The sequence below is a fragment of the Cervus elaphus genome, chromosome 9 (assembly GCF_910594005.1).
Source record: "Cervus elaphus chromosome 9, mCerEla1.1, whole genome shotgun sequence".
NCBI lineage: Eukaryota > Metazoa > Chordata > Mammalia > Artiodactyla > Cervidae > Cervus > Cervus elaphus.
This window is the reverse complement of record NC_057823.1, coordinates 19797388-19821152: the sequence shown is the minus strand read 5'-3', so window position 1 is coordinate 19821152 and position 23765 is coordinate 19797388. Positions and strand designations below refer to the sequence as shown.

The following is a 23765-nucleotide window of genomic DNA, read 5'->3' as shown; positions in this document are numbered from 1 at the left end:
ACATGGTATCCAATCAATAAATATTTCCTAAATGAGTAAAGGAATTTTCTAAGTGAATGAATGAATGAACGGTTATGATGACTGAGCTGTAAGTTTAGCCCCAAGCCCCCTGGTGGCCAAAGCAGAAAGGGAAACAAGATTAGTTACATTCTCTGTGAGGATGAAGGGCTTTCCTGGTGGCTCAGAGGTAAAGAATCTGCCTGAAATGCAGGAGACCGGAGGTTGGATCCCTGGGTCAGGAAGATCCCCTGGAGAAGGAGATGGCAAGCCACTCCAGTATTCTTGCCTGGGAAATCCCATAGACAGAGGAGCCTGGCAGGCTACAGTCCATGAGGTTGCAAGGGTCGGACATGACTTAGGGACTAAACCACAACCCAACACAAAATGACACACACACATACACAAAGAGATGGATTAAGCAAAACTTGTAAACATTTATGGGAACATTTAGGAGACTATCTTCATGACCTTGAGGTATGGAAGGATTCTTAAACAAGACAGAGATGTACAACTGCAATAGAAAAGAAGGATACATTTGGCAACATCTGATTTTAGAACTTGTCTTCAACAAAATCTGCCAGAAAAAAGATGAAAAGACAAATCAGGCAAGAATGCTGCGATGTTCACATGTGACAGAGGATGTATATCTGGAATATATAAAGAGCTCTGAGAAATCAACAAGAAAAAGGTAAATATCCCAGCAGAACAGGCAATTCATAGAAGAGGAAACCCAAGTGGCCAACAGATTTTGGCAAAGATGTTCAGCAGATGAATGCAGGTTAAATTCATTTTACACTCACCAGATTGACAAAAACCAAACAGTTCAGAAAAATCATCATATGTCAGCACACACGGACATCCTCTGCATGCAAAGGAATATGGATTGGTAATACCACTCAGTGGAACACTTTGACAATGTCAAGGATGAAGACAAACACCATGCAGGTCTGCAATTTCTCTCCTGGGTATATACCAACAGTAAACTATGGCCCTTGGGCCACTTCTGGCTACACCTGTTTAGGGAAATAAAGTTTTATTGGAACACAGCTATGTCCACTTATTTACATACTGTCTTTGGCTGCTTTCATGCTACAATGAAAAGATGGAGTAGATGCAACAGCAGCCATCCCACAAAGTCAAAAATATTCACTCTGTGACTGCTTCGTATAGGAGGAGTTTGCCAACTGCTCTGGGTCACTGCTTCTCCAACTTCAATGGGCATACGGGTCTCCTGGGAATCTTGTTAAAACACAGCTTCTGACTCAGCAGTTCAGGGAGGAGCCTGGGACTCTGTATTTCTAACAAGCTCCCAGTGATCCTGATGATGCTGGCTCATGGATCATGACTTGAGCGTCAAGGATCCAGGTGGCACAGTGTTCCGCCAAGATGTGTCTGTTAACCCTTGCAGACAAAGCAGAGAAATGCAGCCTCATCGACATCTTCAACTCATTTTATCTCTGCCCCCAGCATTCACCAATCAGGTGGGCAGAAACTTTCATTCAATATCCGTTGCACATTCGATATGAGCCAGGCACACCCGAAGCAGGAAGGGAATCTCATGCATTGATAGCCGAAGAAATCTCCCCAGCCTACAAGGATGGGTGGAAGAGGAAACATAACATGTGGCTGCACAGTGTCCTAAAATCTGGTCCCCAATTCAATCCCGTTGTTGCAGACATGACCCAAGGGGCCCATGGATGCCCCAGGGTGGAACATGGCACTGGATGGTTCTTACAGCAGCAACTCCCAGGCAGCCACATGGAAGGCTGCAGCCGCCCACTGGTTGTCAGAGGGTAGAGGCCACACCTATGGCCCCAGAGCCCACCAAATGAGTAATTGACATGTCTTGGGTGAACAGTTTAGACATTTGTGCAAGTTTCCACTTGCAAACACTTCAGTGTGGAATACTTCTTCCCTCATCCAGTTCCTGTTTGACACACAGTAGGAGATCAAAAAAATATTTATTGAAAAAAAAATATTTGATGAAGAAATGATTCATATTCAGTCCCAACAGCCATCATATATAAATGGCATTGACAAAAAAAAATAGTAAAGAGCCAGGTTAGGGTGAAGGGAAACAATTTTGAAGAATGAGAGGACATTTCCCCTGAAGACAGCACTACTCTGGGGTTGGGAGCATGAGTGCTTTCTAAAAAGGAAAAGAAGAGAGAGGAGTTAACATCTGTCAAACACTTGTGTATGAAGTGCTATGCACACAGTAAATGAGATTTAATCTTCTCAGACCATCTGAGGTAGGTGTGGTGGTCTCTACTTTGGAGAAGAGGAACCGAGTCTCCACAGGCCACCTCCAAGTAGAGGGAGGGGGCGGGGGGGCGGTCTGAGTGGTCCCCTGTGGTAAGAATAGGATCAGAGGTAGAAGTTTGCAAGCAGTGGGTTCTGGCTCTAGAGAAGGAATGGTAATGGGGTTTTGAAGGGAGTGAGTTCTCCATCCCTAGAGGAATTCAGGTAGAGACTGGATAACCACTCATCACTAGATTCTTGGAGCCCCTCCTGATGTTGAAATTCTATGACCTGTTTTAGGCAGATCCTTCTCTGGGCTTTTCCAACTGGAGCTGGAAGGTTAAAAGGGACTTGAATGATCCAAGGGCCGCCAACCCCCATTTCCCTGAGTACACGAGGGGTGAGTGAGCTGGGCTCAGACACTTCAGACACACCAGGTGAGTGGACTCACCAAGAGGAAGCACCAAACTACCCACATCTCCCAGAGGTGGTATGCTATGCCCTGACTTCCTTCTTCTGTCTGCTTGTTAGCATTTTTTAACATTTCTAGGGCCAAGCCTGCATTTAAGGCCTCTGTGCATGATCAGCCACAACTATGTGGCATCTTTGTGTTGAGAGCCAACTTCTCTGCACCCCCAGTCTACCCCTTTCTAACAGTGGGCTCTGGCTAAGAAGGGAACGGGCTAGAGCTGCCACTTCCAGGCAGCCCTCCTTCCTGCCTCCTCGGGATCTTCTTGGGAGATGTAAGTCTCCAAGCCCAGGATGTGTACTGGGGCTGAGAGGTCTTCTAAGGTACAAGTAGCCAAAGAGAGAGAGAAGACTAACATACACACCCTTAGACACTGAGGGTCTGTTCCAGAGGCTCAGGCCGTGATTCAGTGAACAGAGGGAGCCACCTGAACTGGGTAAGTCTGACCTCCACACCAGGTGGTAAGTACACACACCCGCCCCTGCAGGAAGTGAGGAGTCAGACATCCTAAGATGTTACCTCCTCCTTCAGTATGGCCCTCAGTATGTCTGTTCCCAGTACCCACCATCCCCCTAGAATAGGAACCCCAAAGCCAGAAATGTGTTCTCATGCTTGTTACTAAGCTGGGCACTATGAATTGTAAATAAATGAGTGAGAGAATGAATGAATGATCAACTGAGCACATGAATGAGTGATTAAATGTATAAAAGAATCAATGAATGGATAGACATATGGGTAGGTAGATGAATGGATGAATGGATAGGTGTGTAGACTCAGAGCAAAGTGATTGGGTGGATGGATCAATAGATCTAAGGATGGATAGATGGGAGGAAGGGAGGGAGAAAGGGAGGATGGGTGGGTGAGTTGATGTGATTAGATGGCTGAGTGTTTAGATGAAAGAATAGACAGAAGGATGGAAGGAAGGAAGGATGGATGGATAGATGGATGGACAAATGCATAGATGGGTGGATAGATGAATGGGTGGGTGGGTATATGGATAGATTGATGCATGAATGAAAGGTAGGATGGATGGGTGGGTGGATGGATGGGTGGACAAATGCATAGATGGGTGGATGGATGAGTGGACAGATGGACACACGCAAGGATCAGTGAATGGATGGGAGGGTAGACAGAAGGATAGATGGGTGGATGGATTGATGGATGGATGGATGGATGGATAAATGGAAAGAGGAAGAAAAAGTGCCTACCCAAAACATATTTCAGGCAGAATAGGAACCATGGTATGACCCAAGGTCCCACAGACTCTCCTCTTAAAAATCTGGTCTGGACACTAAAAAGTGGATTCTACCCCCAGCCTTGCCCAGTATTTGGAGCTGGGTCAAAGCCAAGCCACTCATACTCCCAGACAAACACATGATCAGTCCCCACTACACCCTTGCAGGCCTGGCCTTGCCCAGGGGAAGCTTTCAGATGGGGCTCCCATCACCTTCCCAGCCCCAAGGTTCTCTGCTGGAAGCTCGGGACTTGATTCGCAATTTGTGGGGCAGGGAGGCCTGAGCCAGATCCTCCTGGGGATGGTTCTCCGGGACCGGGCAGGCCACTCTGGGAGGCAACCCCATGGGATCAACACCAGGTGTCAGCAACACCTCTGAGGACCCTGAGGCCCGGCACGCGGTGGGTATGGGTGACCACAGCCCCCAGCAGGGCCTGAGCTCTGGTCTGGGGCCCCCATGCCTATCCAGGAGGTGACAGCTAAAGAAGGCAGCTGGCAGGGCAGCCTGCAAGGCTATGTCCACTCTTTTGGAGGCAGGGTCCTGGAGGGACCTGGGGGGAGTGGCCAGGCTAGTCCACCTGTGAGCCACTAGGCAGCGCCAGCATCCCGGAACGCCAGCGTCCAGGGAACACGGTCTCAAGAGGCAGCCGTGGGAGCCAGGTAGAGTCGGGGTCTGATCAGCCCTAGGACTGGGGTCCCCAGGCCAGGGGGAGTCCCATAGCAGAGTAGGCAGGGTCCGGGTCCCACCCGTGGCGGGAAGGAGGCCAAAGCGATGCTTGAGCGCCCGCAGCTCAGCCCTGAGCAAAGCGTTCTCCTCGAGCAGGGCGGCCAGCCGGCCCTCCAGGGCCGCGTCATTGAGACGGCGCTTCTCGCGGGATCTCTTGGCCGCCTCGTTGTTCTTCCGGCGCTTCTCCCAATAAACCGTGTCCTTCTTCTCTTCCGGCATGAACTCCCGCTGCCGGCGCACGGCCGGACCTCGGACCCGCGCTCCCGGCAGAGTTTTGCGGTGACCCTGGGGTACGTCCGGGAGGACCAAGAGACCCACATCCATGGTCGCCTGGGAGCCCTGGGGGAGGAAAGACGAATTCTTGGACTGGAAGCAGGAACCTGCCCTGAATGACTCCTTCCTCTAATTTATCCCGTATCTCCACCACCCCCAGGGGAGGGGCCCAGGATAGAGTGGAAATTGGGCTGGAGAGCTGGGTGTAGGCAGAAAGGAGTGTAGCAGAAAGAGTGGGGAGCTGATGGGATGGTTTGATGTCTGAGGGAGAAGTGGGTGAGGCTGCCAGAGAGCAGAGATTTCTGGCTTAAAAGGAAGCCCCTGGAGTCAGGGGGAGTAGGTTGGGTCCCATATCCTCAGGAAGGCGGAGGCTCCTTCCCAGGAGTTCTTACCACTGAGGAGGTCAGCACACAAGCCGAGGGCTCAGTTCAGTCTGAGCTCCAGGGTAGGATTCTTGGAGACCCAGAGAGACATAGGAGGAAAGCCAAACCTAGAAAAAGAGAATGTGTGTCCGTGGAGTTAAACTGAGCCAAGGTGGGGTCAGAAGATAAGCCACTACTCACCTGAAAAGTGCCAAGGTTGTACACCAAGATCTCCATCTGCAGCCAGAGGTTTCCACCTGCCCATCCACCCTCCTTATATATATTCATAAGGTCTTCTCTTCACCCACCCACTCAGTCATACACCCTTCACCGACCTACCTAGCCAACTCCCATTCCATCCATTCATCCCTTCATCCACCAACCACCATCTATTTATCCATCCATCCCGGTCCCATCACTTCATGGCACATAGAAGTGGGGGGGGGGGGTAGTGAAAACAGTGACAGATTTTATTTTCTTGGGCTCCAAAATCACTGCAGATGGTGACTGCAGTTATGAAATTAAAAAACGCTTGCTCCTTGGAAGGAAAGCTATGACAAAACTTCACAGTGTGTTAAAAAGCAGAGACATCAAAAAAAAAAAAAAAAAGCAGAGACATCACTTTGCCAGCAAAAGTCTGTATAGTCAGAGCTATAGTTTTCCCAGTAGTCATGTAAAGATGTGAGAGTTGGACCATAAAGGAGACTGAGTGCCAAAGAAATGATGCTTTCAAATTGTGATGCTGGAGAAGATGAGAGTCCCTTGGACTGCAGGGAGATCAAACCAGTCAATCCTGAAGGAAATCAATTCTGAATATTCATTGAAAGGACTGATACTGAGGCTGGAGCTCCAATACTTTGGCCACCTGATGAGAAGAGCCGATTCATTGAAAAAGACCCTGTGCTAGGAGAGATCGAAGGCAAAAGAAGAAGGAGGTGGTAGAGGATGAGATGGTTAGATAGCATCACTGACACCATGGACATGAATTCCATCTTCATGGATATGAATTTGAGCAAACTCCAGGAGATAGTGAAGGACACCCATCCATCCCCCATTTGACTGTACAATCCTCTGTCTATTTCCTGCCCACTCACTCATCCATCTGTCAATTCATTCACTGTTAGCTTTATTTTTAAAGTAATATTGTGCCTACAGGAAAAACAAAAAATAGACAAATTGGACCTCACGAAAATGTTTAAATTTTGCACAACAAAGGACACTATCCACAAAATAAAAAGGCAACCCACAGAATAGGATAAAATATTTGCAAATCATAAAGCTGATATAATTTGCAGATTACATAGGTATTTGTATCCAGAATATATAGGAAAGTCCTAAAACTCAACAACAACAAACACCAAACAACTCAATTCAAAAATGAACAAAGGACTTGAGTAGATCTCTCCAAAGAAGCTATATAAATGGCCAAAAAGCACATGAAAAGATACTCAGTATCACTAATCATTAGGGAAATGAAAATCAAAACCACAATGAGATACCACTTCACACCTCCTCAGATGACTACTATCAAAGCAGCAGAAAGTAGCAAGGGTTGGCCAGGATGTGGAGAAATGGGAACTTTTATGAACTGCTTGTGGGAATGTAAAATGGTGTAGCCATTGTGGAGAACAGTATGATGGTTCCTCAAAAAAAAAAAAAATAGAATTACCACATGATCCAGCAATTCCACTTCTGGTTATACCTGCTAAGTCATTTCAGTCATGTCTGACTTCTTGTGACCCCATGGACTGTAGCCTGCCAGGCTCCTCAGTCCATGGGATTCTCCAGGCAAGAATACTGAAGTGGGTTGCCATACCCTTCTCCAGGGGATCTTCCCAATCCCAGGTATCGAACCAACCTCATCTCTTACATCTCCTACACTGGCAGGTGGGTTCTTTACCACTAGCACCACCTGGGAAGCCCACTGGATATATACCTAAAAGAATTGAAAGCAGGGTCTCAAAGAAACATTTGTACACCCATGTTCGTAGCAGCATTATTCATAATAGCCAAACGGTGGAAGTAACCCAAGTGTCCATCAACAGATGAATGGATAGGCAGTCCATCCAAACTGCAGAATATTGTCCAGCCTTTAAAAGGAAGGAAATTCTTAAAAGGAGACCCTGCTTTCAATTCTTTTGGGTATATATCCAGTGTATAAGGCTTCCCAAGTGATGCCAGTGGTAAAGACCCTGTCTGCCAACGCAGGAGACATAAGAGATGTATTTTCCGTCCCTGAGAGTGGCTTGGCAACCCACTCCAGTATTCTTGCCTGGAGAATCCCATAGACAGAGGAGCCTGGAGGGCTACAGTCCATAAGTCACAAAGAGTAGGACACGGCTGCAGTGACTTAAGATACACACGCATAAGTATAACCAGTTCACTTAGTTGTACACCTGAAACGGACACAATGTTGAAAATATACTACAATAAAAAGAATTTTTTTTAAAAAAGGAAGAAAATTCTGACACATGCTTCAATGTGGATGCAACTTAAAGGCATTATGCTCACTGAAATAACCCAATGACTAAAGAATAAACGCTCCTTTCGTGTGGTTCCACTTATTGGAGGGACTTAAGGTAGTCAAGAACTGTAGCCCACCAGGCTCTGTCCATGGGATTCTCCAGGCAAGAATACTGCTGTGGGGCGCCATGCCCTCCTCCAGGGGATTTTCCCAACCTAGGGATTGAACTTGGGTCTCTCTCACGGCAGGCAGATTCTTTACCATCTGAGCCACCAGGGAAGCCCTGAATAGTCAAAGCTGTAAAGACAGAAAGTATTGATAAAATTGTGGTTGCTGGGGCTGAGGGAAAGAAGTGAGTTAGTGTTTAACGGATACAGAATTTCAGTTTTAGAAGATGAGAAGAGTTATGAAGAAGGATGGTGATGATGGCTGCACAATCCATGTCAAGTGAATGTATTTAATACCACTGAATTGTATGCTTAAAAATGGTTAAGGTGATAAATTTTATGATATGTGTATTTTACCACACTAGGAATATTTTCATAATAATAATTTTGTGCCTTTACTAAGGGCCAGGCGCCTTTCCATCCATATATCCATTTACTGGTCCCACTCACCCACCTTCTCTTCCTCCATTTTCTCATTCATCTAACACATCTTTCCTATGTGCCAGTCATCCTTCCACAAATCCATGTATTCATCTATATATCCTGCCATGAGTCCACCCATCCATCCAACTAATAAGAAAGCAATTGATAAGAACTTCCCACATGACTAGTGTTGAAGAACTAGGATGTTAAGAATAGGAGCAGGAGACTTCCCTGGTGGTCCAGTGGTTTAGAATCCACCTTCAATGCAGGGAATGCGAGTTGGATCCCTGGTCAGGGAGCTAAGATCTCACATCCCCTGGAGCACCTGCTGAGCCCATACGCTCTGGAGCCCAAGTGCCACAACTCGAGAGCCTCCGTGCTCTGGAGCCCCGCACCACAGCTGGACATCCTGCATGACTCAACAAAGGTCCCACGTGTCACAATGGAGGCCAGATGCAATCAAATAAAAAAAATTAAAGAAGAGGAGCAAATGGGGACTTCCCCAGTAGCTCAGCAGTAAAGAATCCATCTACAGCGCGAGTTCAATTCCTGGGCCAGGAAGATCCCCTGGAGGAGGAAATGGCAACCTCCTCCAGCATTCTTGCCTGGAGAATCCCATGGATGGAGGAGCCTGGCGGGCTACAGTCCATGGAGTGTCAGACACAACTAAGGGACTGAGCACAAGGAGCAGACAGAAGCAGCAAAGTCGTTAGATTCCCAACCCCCAGAGTGGAACTCAGAAAAGATGCCCCGGGGACACCCCAAGGATGGGGAACCACCTCCTTTACCATAGCCCATTTTCCCATGTTGGTTTTCCTGAAAATTCCGATACAAAGATCTGGTCTCTACTGAACCCCTGGGTTCCCTGCACCTAGAATGTCATCACCTTCTATGATTCTGATGCAAAACAGGGTGAGAGGAAAACCAGAGCAAGGTATGAGCGTTCTGACTCAGAATGGGCTCAAGGGAAAAGTGGACATTGAGGGCTGACAATTTTGTTCTAAAAAACCACTGAATAACCTCCATGAGGACAGCATGTGCCTTTTTTTTTTTTTTTTTTTTTTTGGTTTACCATTGTATTCCTGTGCCTGACATTGGGTTCATAGATCAGTTCAGTTCAGTTCAGTCGCTCAGTCGTGTCCGACTCTTTACAACCCCATAAATCGCAACACACCAGGCCTCCCTGTCCATCACCAACTCCCGGAGTTTACTCAAACTCATGTCCATCGAGTCGGTGATGCCATCCAGCCATCTCATCCTCTGTCGTCCCCTTCTCCTCCTGCCCCCAATCCCTCCCAGCATCAGGGTCTTTTCAAATGAGTCAATTCTTCGCATGAGGTGTCCAAAGTATTGGCGTTTCAGCCTCAGCATCAGTCCTTCCAATGAACACCCAGGACTGATCTCCTTTAGGGCTCATAGATAGTAGTGGGTAAATAAATATTTGTTGAATGAGTGAATAGACACATAAATGAATAAAAACAGAATCTTGTTCACACATAGAGAATGTTTGGCCCTCCTGCTGAACCGCCAGTCTAAAACTGTGAAATCCACTTCATCAGCCTCCTTGCTTTGGCCACCAGGAAACTCAGCACTGGGTTTTGAGATGAACTCTAGTGGCTTTCTTGAGTTGGGAATGCAGTTTTTCTCCTCTAATGTTATTGTTTGAAGTTAAATCTTTTATTCTGTGCTCTTGGCCATGTTTGAAAAAGCATGGCGGCATAAACAGTCAAATAACAACAGTCCTAGGAATTCTGACCATAATCCTAGACCCACATTTTGCAAAAGTTTATTCTCAAGAATCCCAGTGGCCCAGCTTCCCTGATGGCTCACGGGTAAAGAATCAGCCTGCCATTGCAGGAGACAATGGGTTTAATCCCTGGTCCAAGAAGATACATGTCGCAGAGTAATTGAGCCCATGCATCACAACTATTGAGCCTGTGCTATAGAGCCTGGGAGTCGAGATGCAACTACTAAGCCCACTCGCCCTAGAGCCCATACTCTGCAACAAGAGAAGCCACTGAAATGCGCAGACCAAGCACTGCAACTAGACAGCAGACTCCACTCACCGCAAGTAGAGCAAACCCCGGGCAGCAACCAAGATCCAGCACAGCCACAAATAAATAAATGAAACTATTTAAAAAAAAAAAAAAGAACCCCAGTGGCAACAGTGGTCTGTCAAAAGAAAGAGGTACAAATATATTTGAAAAATATTGCATTCTTTGTTCTTATATGAAAATCACAAAGACATGAGAATCATTAAAGGCCCTGACGAGTCCTGCAAAAAGGTTTAACTTGTGTTTGACTTGGAAGTTCTCAAATGTATTTGGCCATGAAATATTAACTTCACAAAACACCTTGGGATATATATTCATTCACTCATACAACACTGTGCCAGGTTCTAAGGTGGTTACTGGGACAGCAGAGGAAAACTGAACAGTCTCCCTGCCCTCACAAAGCCAGGAGATGACGGGTGTCAAAGGCATATCCCAGGACCCTGGGACCAGCGTCTGGAGGGCACTATTCTGGCTCAGGGAAAGAGGATGGGGGCCAGCTGGACTGGAAAGGGAGGAGGACAGCCTAAGGGTCATCTAAGCCCAAGTCAAAGCCAGCAGATGCCCAGGGAAGAAGGCGGTGCGTGGGCTGGTGGTCAGCTAGAGGAGGAACCGGAGGCTCTCACGCTAAGCCCGTGAGGCCGACAGGGTTCAGCTTCACTGTGCGGAGTCCCCTCCTCCCTGTGGCTTGGCCAGAGGCCCCCCTAACCACCACCCCGACACCTCCACAGGAACCCAGAGGGAGATGGGGCAGTAGATAGCTCAGCTGCCTGAGTTTATTTAGAGAAGGCACAGCAAGCGCTGGGCTGGGCCTTCCTGTGGTCGTGGAGGAGGTGCTGGTGGGGGCGGGCAAGTCAGGGGACACTTCCCATGAATCGGCCAGTGAGGGGACGAGGAAACCGGAAAATCTCCCTCAGAGATGGCCCAGTGCAACTCCACCCCAGCCCCACCACCCTCCACTGACTCCCTGACTGGTGGCAATTAAGGCTCTTCTCGGTTCCCCCAAGTGACGAGGAACTCATTCACTAAAGTCAGCCGCTGCAAGGCTGGGTGATGTCTCAGAGTCAAGGTCTTTCTGACAAATACCATATGGTATCACCTATGTGTGGAATCTAAGATACGACCCCAATGAACTTATCTGCACAATGGAAACAGACTCACAGACATGGAGAACAGATATGTGGTTGCCAAGGCAGAGGGGTGGGGGACGGAAGGATTGAGAGTTTGGGATTGCCAGTTGCAAATTATTATAATACGGGATGGACAAACAACAAGATCCTACTCTAGGGGCTTCCCTGGTGGTTCAGTGGTAAATATGGGTTCAATCCCAGGTCTCTAGAGTCTGGGAGCCACAGCTACTGAGCCCACTCACCTTAGAGCCTGTGCTCTGCAACAAGAGAAGCCACGGCAAACGAGAAGCCTTTACACCAGAACTAGAGTAGCCCCTGCTTGCCTCAACTGGATAAAAGCTCATGCAGCAAAGAAGACCCAGCACAGCCAAAAATAAAAATAGATCAATAAAAAGATATTTTTTAAAGATCCTACTGTGCTTGCCTGGTGGCTCAGATGGGAAAGAGTCTGCCTGCAATGCAGGAAACCTGGGTTCGGTTCCTGAGTCAGAAAGGTCCCCTGGAGGAAGGCAAGGCAATCCACTCCAGTATTCTTGCCTGGAGAATTCCATGGACAGAAAAGTCTGGTGCACTATATTCCATGGGGTTGCATAGAGTCAGACATGACTGAGTGACTATCACTTTCACTTTTCACTGCATACCACAGGGAACTATATTCAGTATCCTGTAAAAAAAAAAACAAATCATAATGGAAAAGAATATGAAAAAGTATATGTGTATAACTGAGTCGTTTTGCTGTACAGCATAAATTAAACACTGGAGAAGGAAGTGGCAACACACTCCAGTATTCTTGCCTGGAGAATCCCATGGACAAAAGAGCCTATCAGGCTCCAGTGCATGGGTTCACAAGAGCTGGACAGACTGAGTGACGAAACCAACACCATAAATTAAACACAACATTGTAAATCAATTATACTTCAATCAATTTTGTTTAAAAAAAAAAAAAGAAGAAGAAGATAAAGAAGGAGAAGGGGAAGAAGAAAGAGGAGGAAGGGGAGGGGAAGAAGGGGAAGAATGAGAAGGAGGAGGGGGAGGTCTTCCTGGTACAGAGCAAAATCCACCTTCACTAGACTTTTTCCCTGTTAGAATGTGTTCTCTGTGTGAGTGTTCGAGAAGCTTCTCTCTCCGGCCCCTAAGGATCTGATGAATTGACATTCACATTCCTCTACCCCTATTCCAGTCTCTAAGGAAAGTGGTAATGTTTGCTGAGCACCTACTGCATGCCAGGCATACGCAATATCTTACTCTGCACTCACCACCACTCAGAGAGAAACGCTCAGTTATTATCCTCATTTGAAAGATGAAAACAGCTGAGAGACCCAGTGACTTACCTGAGTCAGTCACCTGCCTCCAGGTGCAACAGACACTAGAGCCCACACTTGAACACATCAGCTGACTCTTCCTGGCTTTTCCCCTACTTCTTCCACTGAGGACAGAGTTTTGAGTTTGTTTAGCACCTCTGAAGAATAGAGGTCAGTGTCCACAGAGGACAAAGGGGTCCAGGTACGGAACAGCTGGTAATGGGCAGGGCTGAGATGAACATCCAGGCTGTCAGAATGATGCACAGGACGGACAGAGGAAAGAGCTTCAGCCAGTTCTCCCTGGGTTCAGATTCTCCCTCCCAGCTGAGTGTGTGGGGCAAGTCCTGTCACCCCTCTGAGCTTCCAATGCCTCATTTAAAATGAAGGTAATAGTGGTACCTACTTCATTAGCTCTACAAAGAATGAAATCATATGTGTGAAGAGCCAGTACATAATAACAGTACAAAATGAGTCACAGGGCTGTTTTTTATTTGATGGTGGTGGTAGGGTTAGAATCCTCTCCCACTAAGCTTCTGCTGCCAGACGCTAATGGTTATCTGAGTTGAAAATACCCACACAAAACGGAAAGATTCACAGACCTAGAAGACAGACTCTGGTTGCCAATGGAGGAGTAGGTGGGGGAAGGAAGGATTGAGAGTTTGGGATTAGCAGACACAAACTATTATATATGGAAAGGATAAACTCTTACAGTCCATCCAACACAACGGTATCAGTTTATAGATGATGAAATTGGACTTCCATTCGAGACAGCAGACCGAGTATACACAGAGACCTCCCTCGTTCCTCCTCCAAACACTTGGACAGAGAAGCGCCAACGTGAACCAGAGATCAAAGCAGAGACGCCCAATGACAAGGATGCCCCCACCCACGGACGTGTAGGGCCCCCTAATATATGACGTCAAGGACACACATTCTCAGAAGACACAGAGGACGGGGGAAGAGATCCTGAAGAGATGAGGAATTCACAACCACTTCATGAAGTTGCCACAAACTCCCCAACTGGAATAATTTACATCTGCAGAAACAGAGATAATCAGGGCAATCTTCAAAGAGTTTTACAATGAATAGATAAAGTGATTCAAAAAGATAAAGGACGGAATACTAACCATAAGACCAGAACAGGAGGTTATAAAACAAAAGGAAGTAGATATTTTAAAAGAATGAATTGCTCAGCTATGAAAAATATAGTTACTAAGAAAAAAAAACAAAAAAACTCAAGACATGGGTTGCCTAGTAGAAGCAGAAACTGAGATCCAGATTTGGGAACAGACTTACCAAGGTCAGATGGAATTTTAGTGGCCAAAATTGATAGTACTCAGAGCTCAGTTTTGAAAAGCCCAGAACTGCAGTCTAGCTCAGGACCTGAGCCCTGAGGCCATCTATGACTCTCCAAGGGTGTTCTATGGCTCCCCTCTCTCCCTTTTCTGTTTTTCTTTCCTTACCCTGTGTTATAAGGTTGCTGCTGAGCTGAACTTCAAAGTTCCTTCCTGATGAGAAGCAGGGCTTCCATTCTCTGACTGGGCAGGGTGGGAACGAGGGGTATGGAGCAAAGCACAGCCCTCTCCTCACAAATTAGAATTTAATTAAACAGAATCTGAATGTCAGAAGAGGAATAGCCAGTATTGACCATGGGATGCTGGTCTCTGAGCCTCTGATTCTTCGTCCATAAAATGGGTTCACTTTGCCGACAAAGATCCATCTAATCAAAGCTATGATTTTTCCAGTAGTCACGTATGGATGTGCGAGTTGGACCACAAAGAAGGCTGATCACCAAAGCATTGATTCTTTCAAACTGTGGTGCTGAAGAAGACTCTTGAGAGTCCCATGGACTGCAAGGAGATCAAACCACTCAATCCTAAAGGAAATCAACCCTGAACATCCATTGAAAGGACTGATGCTGAAGCTAACGCTCCAGTACTTTGGCTACCTGATGCGATGAGCTGACTCACTGGAAAAGACTCTGATGCTGGGAAAAATTGAGCACAGGAGGAGAAGAGGGTGACAGAGGATGAGATGGTTGGATGGTATCATTGACTCGATGGACATGAATTTGAGGAAACTCCAGGAGATGATGTAGGACAGGGAAGGCTGGCATCCTGCAGTCCTTGGGGTCTCAAAGAGTTGAACAGGACTTAGCAACTTAACAACAACAATAAAAATGGGTTCAAGGGACGCTATCACATGCAGATGTTTTGAGAATTAAATAGTAAGTTGTGTGTACAAGACACCTGACATGTCCAGATGGTCTCACACAGAACACCTTCCTGAAGCTGAGCAAACTCCTTCTTTGAGCCCAAAGACACCCCAGGTAAGAACAAACTACAGTCACTTGGGTCTCAACCACCAAGACAGAAGAGAGAAAAAAGTTTGAAAGGAAAATTTTAAAGGTGAGAAAAAAAAAAAAAAGATGAATCAAAGAAGAGAGAGTAAGCCCATAAATTCCCCACCTATGTGGCCAAAAGGAGCCCACAAGCTGTTCCCTTGTTCCGTGCTAAGTGGAGAGCTACAAATGACCACAAACTCTCCAGTGGGTGTAAGACTTCTTAATACCTAATGGCAAGAGGTGGCATTCACGTGGGTGATGCATCTCCGGAAAAATGGTTTGCCCCCATCCCTTATAAGAGGAATACTCATTTGTTTTCATTTACACAATGAGATACTGTTTTTTTCCAACTGAAATTGGCAAAGATTTTAAAAAACGATAAAACCCAATGCTAGCAAGGATGCGGTGAGATAGGCACTTCTATATCTAGAAGGCGGAGGTGTCAATTGCTTCCTGGCAAAACAGTTAGGCAATATGAAACACAGTTAGGCTTAAACCGTGTCTGAGGAGTAAAAGTGCCCCTTTCTTTCCACCTGGACCACTGCCTCAAGCATCTCCCTATTTTGCCCTCAGTAGCCCCAATATCCCTCCTCAAATACACCATTCCAGCCAGTTACAACCTCTTTCATTTACTGAAAAGATGTTCTCTCATCTCTACATGCTGTTCCTTCTGCCTGAAACATTCTTTCTCTTCCCTCACCAATTCCCTGGCCAAATCTTATTCATCCTTCGGAACTGAGCCTAGCTGTTACCTCATACAGGAAGCCCACCAGACTGATCCCTCTATCTAGACCAGGAGCATCTTCTGGCTCCCCGTACCCAGGGGCTTTCACCATCACCTCCACAGGGATCACTCTTGAGTCTGCCTCCCCATGTCCACAGATCTCCAGAATTTGTCACCCTTCAACTGCTAAGTTGTGTCTGACTCTTTTGTGAACCCATGGACTGTAGCCCACCAGGCTCCTCTGTTCATGGGATTTCCCAGGCAAGAATACTGGAGTGGGTTGCCATTTCCCTTCTCCAGGGATCTTCCCTACCCAGGGATTGAACCTGTATCTCCTCATTGGCAGGCGGATTCTTTATCACTGAGCCACCAGGGAAAACCCAATCTCCAGAACAGATGTTCAGTAAATGCAGGAGGAGTGAAATATTTGGAGAAGGGGTATGCTCTGTGTAGTCCCAGAAGGCAGAGAAAGGACCACAGAGAGGGAGAAATTTTTCTAAAAATCCCAGCAGAGGCTATCTCGAGTGGTAATGAGCTGCCTGTCACAAGAGCTATGCAATGGGGGGGGGGGGGTCGGAAACTGCTTCTCTCAGTCCCACTCTCTGACTTCTCCACCCTTCCCTTCCCAGATTCAGGGCCTGGGGATCAAGAAGGCCAGATTCAGGGCCCCGGGATGCCTTCCTCCCCAGGCTGTTCATGCGGCTCTCCTCTGACTCAGAAGGTGACCCAGGGAAGAGAGGATTCACAGGGGCTGTTCCCACAGCCCTAGCGCAGCCCAACCCATTCCACCCAAAGAGTCGCAAGAGGCTACATCCTCACAGGGTTCAAGGCGGCGAATGGCGCCTCCGGGCCGCGCACTCTCGCTCTGAGAGAACCCTACCTCACAGAAGCTCCAGCGAAACCTACCTCTAAAACCGAGAACCCTGTGCGGGAACTCAGATTTCAAGGCGAAACAAGCAAGGCACTCTGGTCTGCGGCCGGCCCTCCCCTCTCCCCTCCTGGGGCGCAGGGAGTGGCCGGAAGCCGTTGGTACCTCTGCGCCCAGCCCACAAGCCCAGCTGGAGACCCCGGAGCCAGGACCTGGCAGGAAAGGGGCGGGGAGGATGGGGGAGGGGTGTCAGGAGCCAGGCCACGGGTTCGAGCCTTCAGGTGGCAAGGCACATATCCTGACTTGACACAAATTCCTGGTCTTCGCCAAGCCTGTCTATTCACCTGTCAAATGGGTGCAAGGTTGGTGCCTGGGTTGCTAAATAACCCACGTACACACTTAGTCCCAAAAGGTAGTGGGTGTTGTTTGTCAACGCCAAGAGCTTCAGGGAGGCACCCAGGTCCCACGGAAGGGTGTGGGGAGGGCAGGGAGGGTGTCTGATCCAAGGGCAGGTTGGCTGCCTGTGAGTGACGGCCCAATGTTAATTCACCTCCTGCAAGTCACATGGAAAAAATCCACCTCCGGTACCTAAAGCCTTCCGCCCCTGGCCAGACAAATCCCTCACGCCCTGCCTCCCCATCTCTCCAGCCCAAACCAGAGCAATGCCCAAAACAAGAGGAACCCCAGCTTCCCGGTGCCTGGCAGGCTGGGGTCTGGCTGCTGGGAAGAAGCTCCAGGCGCCCTCCCCAGCCCGGAGGTGGTGTCCCTGGGAGGGGCTGAAGGCACCTGGCCTCAGTCACCACTCACACCATGTCCAGCCAACGCCAGGACCCAGCCAACCCCTGGTCCCACTCAGCCTCCTGCCAGGAGGGTCTCTCTTCCAGGCAGCCAAGTCTGCAAATGACTCTGCAGGTGGCCAGACCCCACCCAGGCCCACCAGGGCCTACACACACCTACACCGAGCCTAGTAGCTCTGACCCCCCGGCTCACCCTGCTGTAGCCACACAGGCCTCCTCACTTGTTCCCCCAACACACCAGGCCCGGTCCTGCCTCAGGGCCTTTGCACAGGCTGTTCCCTCTATCTGAAATGCTGTTCCTCCAGATACACACGTGGCCCCTCTCTCACCTCCTAGTAGTTCCTCAGTTCCTCAGCAAGATCTACCCTGACCGCCCCCCCCCAGGTTAAACTGCCACCCACACCCCCATTCATTTTCTCTCTTGCTTTGCATTTATTGGATGAACTTATCACTCCTTTCGTTGTTCAGTCACTCAGTCGTGTCTGACTCTTTGCGACCCCATGAACTGCAGCACACCAGGGTTCCCTGTCCTTCATCTCCCAGAGCTTGCTCAAACTCATGTCCACTGAGTCAGTGATGCCTTCCAACCATCTCGTCCTCTGTCATCCCTTTCTATTGCCTTCAATCTTTCCCAGCATCAGGGTCTTTTATCACTCCCTTATTATAACTTCTTTTTTTTTTTGGCCATGCCATGCAGCATGTGAGGTCTTAGTTTCCCAACCAGGGGTCAAACCTGTGCCCCTGCATCTTGCCTTGGAAGCATGGAGTCTCAGCCACTGGATCACCCAGGAAGTATCTCCCTTACTTTTTCATTACCGACTGATTTGCTTAGTGTCTTTCGGTTTCTAGAATGCCAGCCCCTGGGCACCCTTCTCTGTCCCCAGGGCCTACACCAGCACCTGGCATGCAGTATGTGCCGAATAACTATTCATATAACTATTTATTGAGTGAATGAACCAACGTGAACAATCTTGCTTCATTCTCATAGCTTCCCTGGAAGTCAGGTTCTCCCGTTTTTTCCACAGAGGCTCAGAGAGGTACAGTGTCTTGCCCAGAGTCACCCAGCAAGTCATGGGTGATCTGGACCCTGGAACCCACTCTCTGGAGCCTAAGAGACAGCTGGGGGTGGGGCATGGGAGGTCTCGAGACACCTTGAGATTGTTACACGGCTCCTGGCTCAGGATTCAGTGTCTATGGAGCCCCAGGGCCTTGGTCTCCCTACTGAACCAGGCCCAGGAGCGTAATGAGAGCAGCAGCTTCCGGCCCTGGGAGGCCTGCCCTCAAGGTCAGGGGTACCTCTCCTCCGCCATCTCTGCAAGTGCCCTCAAAGCAGAGACACCCCACTTTCCCAGCCCCCACCCAGAGCTGGATACTCTGTGCTTCCCAGGGACAGGCTGGAGCTGTCCCTGGGGACCTTGACACAGGCAGTGACTGGACCCTGTGACTTCTCTGGGTTCCCCAAACCCTCAGTGGCATCATCGGGGGCCCTATTTGGGTGCCCAACCCTGCCTGTGCTAAGCATCTTACAGCCACTATCTGTTGGAGCAATCTCTTTCATCACACAAATCAGATTATGCCACTTTCCAGTGAAAAACCCTCAACGGATCAAGACCAAAGCTCCCACGCCCCACCCGGGGACCCTGTGCAGTCCAGATGGAGCTGGTCCCCACCAAGCTCCCACCACACTGGCCTTCTGACCTCTCCAACCCACCACAGGGTCTTTGCACATGCGGCTCTTCTGCCCAGACCACTCTTCCTTGGTTCCCCTGCTTGCCCTTTTCTCATCCTAGGATTGCAGCCTCTCTGAGAAGCCCTTGCTGACCTCCCAGGATAGTTCATGTCCCCTGCTCTGCACCTACTAAAACAAGGTGTTTCTGCCACTTAGCATTTATCACATTCACTTATATAATTCATTGGCTCACATCTCTCTTTCTCCTTTGAGACCAGGGCCTGGGTTTCTTCTCCCCAGTGTTTTCCCACCCCTGGGCCAGGCACGTAGTAGGCACTTGATAAACAACTTGTCGAATGAATGAGTGTATGTACTGAATCCTGGCATCTCTCCCAGGCTTCCATTCTACCAAGGCTTGATCACCTGAGGCAGTACTAGGACTCCTGACTTTTCTGCAAAGCCTGCCCCACCCCCAACCCCACAGCATCCTCTCACCTCCCACTCCTGCTTTAGGACAGTGGTTCTAAACCCATGGGATGTTTGTCAATGTCTGGAGACATTTGTGGTTGTCATCACAAGGGGAGGGTGTCTCTGGCATCTAACGGCAGAAGCCGGAGATGCTAAACATACTATAAAACACAGGACAGAAGACTGTCCGGCATCAATGTCAATAGTGTGTGTGGAGAAACCCTACTTTAAGGGAGGTGCCCACATCCAAGCCTGATTTATTAAGACCAGGTAGGTCTGGGACTTCCCCGGTGGTCCAGTGTTTGAGAATCCACCTGCCAACTCAGGGGACACAGGTTCCATTCCTGGTGTGAGAAGATCCCACGTGCATTAGAAGCCACAACTACTGAAGCCACGCATCTGGGGCCCGTGCTCTGCAACCAGAGAAGCCAGCACAACGAGAAGTCTGTACACCACAATGAAGAGTAGCCCTTGCTCGCCACAACTAGAGAAAGCCTGCCCACAGCAACGAAGACCCAATGCAACCAAAAGTTAATTAATTAATTTAAAAAAAAAGCCACCAGGTCTTGTCCCAGGGGCTATTTTATTGGATCAGCAGTGGCGCTGGTCTGGTTGGAACTCTGCGCTGTGCTAAGTCATGTCCGACTCTGCAACAACCCCATGGACTGTGGCCCACCAGGCTCCTCTGTCCATGGGATTCTCCAGGCAAGAATACTGGAGAGGGTTGCCATTTCCTTCTTCAGGGGATCTTCCTGACCCAGGGATCAAACGCATGGTTCTTACTGTCTCCTGCATTAGCAGGTGGATTCTTTTCCACTAGCGCCACCTGGGAAGCCTAGGGCCCCAAGATAAAGCTCACCTGGACCCAGCATCCCAGGTGGCTCAAGTGATAAAGAATCCATCTGCCGATGCAGGAGACACGGCTTCGATCCCTGGCGGAGGAAATGGCAACCCACTCCAGTATTCTCGCCTGAAAAATCCCATGAACAGAGGAGCCTTGCAGGCTACAGTCAGTCCATGGGGTTGCAAACAGTTGGCTACAACCCAGCACGTAACAGTGGTGCTGGTGATAAAGAAGCCACCTGCTAATGCAGGTTAGACGGAAAAGACAGAGGTTCGGTCCCTGGGTTGGGAAGACCCTGGAGGAGGAAATGGCAACCCACTCCAGTGTTCTTGCCTGGAGAATCCCACGGACAGAGGAGCCTGGCGGGCTGCAGTCCATAGAGTCACACAGAGTCAGACACAACTAAAGTGACTTAGCGTGAGCATACGACAGCAGGCACATGCACCCAGCTTTTGTGTATCAAAAGACACTATCCACAGAGTAAAAAGGCGACTCACAAATGGGAAAAAACATTTGCAAGTCATGTATCTGGTGAAGGATTAATGTCCAGAATATATAGAGAACTATGATTCAACAACAAAACTCAATTTTAAAAATGAATGAAGAGCTTGAAAAGACATTTCTCCAAAGAAGATAAATGGTCAGTAAACACAGGAAAAGATGGTCAACATCAATCACCATTAGGGAAATGCACAGTAAAATCACAATGAAGTCCTGAAACTAACACAACTTTGGAAATCAAGTATACACCAATAAAATGTAAAACAGAAAAAACCACAATGAGATACCACTTCATACCCATTAGACTTCTATCGAAAGACAGAAAATAATAAGTTGGCTAGGGTGTGGAGAAACTGGAACCCTTGTACCTTCTTGGTGGGAATGCAAAATGGTGCAGCCACTGTGGAAAACAGTCTGGCAGTTCCTCAAAAACTTAAACATAGAATTACCATACGATCCAGCAATTCCACCTCTGGGTATATAGCAAACAGAATTGAAAGCAGAGTCTGGAAGAGATAGTTGTACACCATGCCCTTAGCAGCATTATTCACGATATCTAAAAGATAGGAGCTACCCAAGTGTCTATTGACAGATGAATGGAAGCGTGACAGGGGATCCACACACACAATGGAGTATTATTCAACCGTGAAAAGGGAAGGAGATTCTGACACTTAGAAAACGTGGATAAACCTTGAGGACATGATGCTCAGTGAAAGAAGACAGACACAGAAGGACAAATAGTCTGATTCCAGTTACAGGAGGTGCCTAAAAGAGTTAGATTCATAGAGGCAGAAAGTAGAGCCCCTGTGGAGACAGGGGCTGGGAGAGGAGACCTTTTATAAGGTGAAAAGAGTTCTGAAGATGGATGAAGTTTATGGGACAAAGCTTGCCCCGGGGTGGGAGAAGGTCTCTGAGACACAAACCTCCAGCCCATTTGCTCCAAATGAACATGCGATTCCACACTCAGTGCCCACCATTAGCCCCCGGGCACCTACTGTGGCCAGATGGTAGCCACATCATCAAGTGTGTGGATCAGTGTGGACTATGGCGGGACAGAGAAAGAGGAGGAGAAAGAGATGGACAGACGAGGCAGAGAGGGAAGGAGAGACAGGGCAAGTGAGAGAGCTGATGGCCACCAACCCACAAGCTGCAACCCCACACTCCACAGACCCCAGCAACCAGCCACCCATATCTGCAAGCCGCCCATATCCATCCTCCACAGCTGCTGGAACCTCATCGCCAACACGCCAGAGCCCAGGGACCCTCAAATCCTTACAATAACTGGCTCCCCAGAGTTATTACCTAGTCAGACCCCACAGCACACCAACCCTGAGCACAAATACGCACAGGTCTGCACTGCCTCTAGAGCCGCTTCACCACCAGATCCCAGAACACAGCCGGACTCCTGAGAAACAAACCTGACCCTCCCCTACAGCCAGACCCCTTACAAGACCACGCAACAGCAGACCCTCCCTGGTCCCTGAAGCAGCCTCTTCTGAGACCTCAACGCCCCACCCAGTCTCCTGCCCGCCCACCCCCATCCCCAGGGGGCTGCAGTCTCCCTTAAGGACCCACGTTCTTGGGTCCTTTATGGATATGCATGGAGTCTGTGTTTTTTCATCGCATTAGAGCTGACCAGGCTACAGCTAGCCAGACGTCAGCCATCAGCAGTTGCACCATGTGGGGGACAGAGACTGGGTTTTGGGGGGTCAGCAACACCCACAGAAGGAGCAGAGACACACGACAGGAGGCCAGGAGCCCTGTGATGGGAGAAGCGGCAGGAAGCGAGGAGAAAGGTGGGCTTCGGAAAGAAGATGGCTGCAAAATGGCCCCCAAAGCGAATATCAGCCTCATTCAGGGTCTGAAGCCTGATGCCCCCACACCCGGCTCTGCGGGGCCTGGTCCTGGATGCCGCCTGCACCAGGCAGCCCTCCCGGCCCTTTCACCAGGACGACACCCTCCACCTTTGCTCCCCCTCATGGGCAACAGGGGCAGAGGAGGCAGAAACTAAGAAGGGAGAGGAAGGGGACCCTCGGATGGGGGGAAGCCTGTTCTTCCCCACCCCCACCGGCCGGAGAGTGGGGACTGGACGGGACAGAAGGGACAGCGGCAGACAGAAAGAGACACCAGGGCAGGGTCACTCAGAGAAACCCGAGGAGCCACAGACCCCCAGATCCAGAGACCCAGAGAGAGAAAGAGAGGGCGTGCTAAGACAGGGAGAGACTCATTAAGTGCCGGCGCCAGGTAGGAAAGCTGTCAGAGGGAGAAATCTCAGCCAGAAAGGACCTTGTCCAGAGAGGGGCTGAGATGCCAGGGGGAGGTGGTCCCTGTGTGGGTTCCCGAGCCCCCTCACCAACCCGGTCCCGGGACGTTCACCAGCCTGGCTGGGCCGCTACCTGCCTGCGAGGATCACCTCCGGGTCGCAGCATCCGCGGCGAGTCCCCCGTGAGCCACATCGGCCGCGCGGGGTCTCAGACTCCGCCGCGGAGGAGTCAACCAGGGCTTCCGTCGAGGCGACACCCGGCCGCTGCCTGCAGTTAGCTCGTGGCTTTCCCTGCAGGGCTGTGCTCCCCCACACACCTGGTGTCTGCCCAGAGAGCAGGTGCTGGAGGCTGGCTCAGGCTGGGGTGGGGGGAGGGCTAGCACCGGGGAGCAACAGCCCCACCCGGAGGGCACGCGGGGAGGGGGCACCCGCTGATCTAGCCACG

General features: G+C 49.3%; 1 protein-coding gene across 2 annotated transcripts; it reads right to left on the bottom strand.

Annotated features, from left to right (window-relative positions):
* Positions 1 to 351: 351 nt before the first annotated feature.
* Positions 352 to 23606, bottom strand: NFILZ (NFIL3 like basic leucine zipper). Of its 2 annotated transcripts, none has more exons than XM_043911761.1 (3): positions 23454 to 23606; positions 5337 to 5434; positions 352 to 5010 (listed from the first exon to the last, which is right to left on the bottom strand). In XM_043911761.1, exon 3 carries the CDS (start codon positions 4993 to 4995, stop codon positions 4138 to 4140), a length of 858 nt encoding a protein of 285 aa, XP_043767696.1. In that variant the 5' UTR covers positions 4996 to 5010; positions 5337 to 5434; positions 23454 to 23606; the 3' UTR covers positions 352 to 4137. The 2 variants fall into 2 exon arrangements, with proteins under 2 accessions (XP_043767696.1, XP_043767697.1); XM_043911762.1 differs by having other exon boundaries at positions 23458 to 23477.
* Between the last annotated feature and the right edge of the window lie 159 nt (positions 23607 to 23765).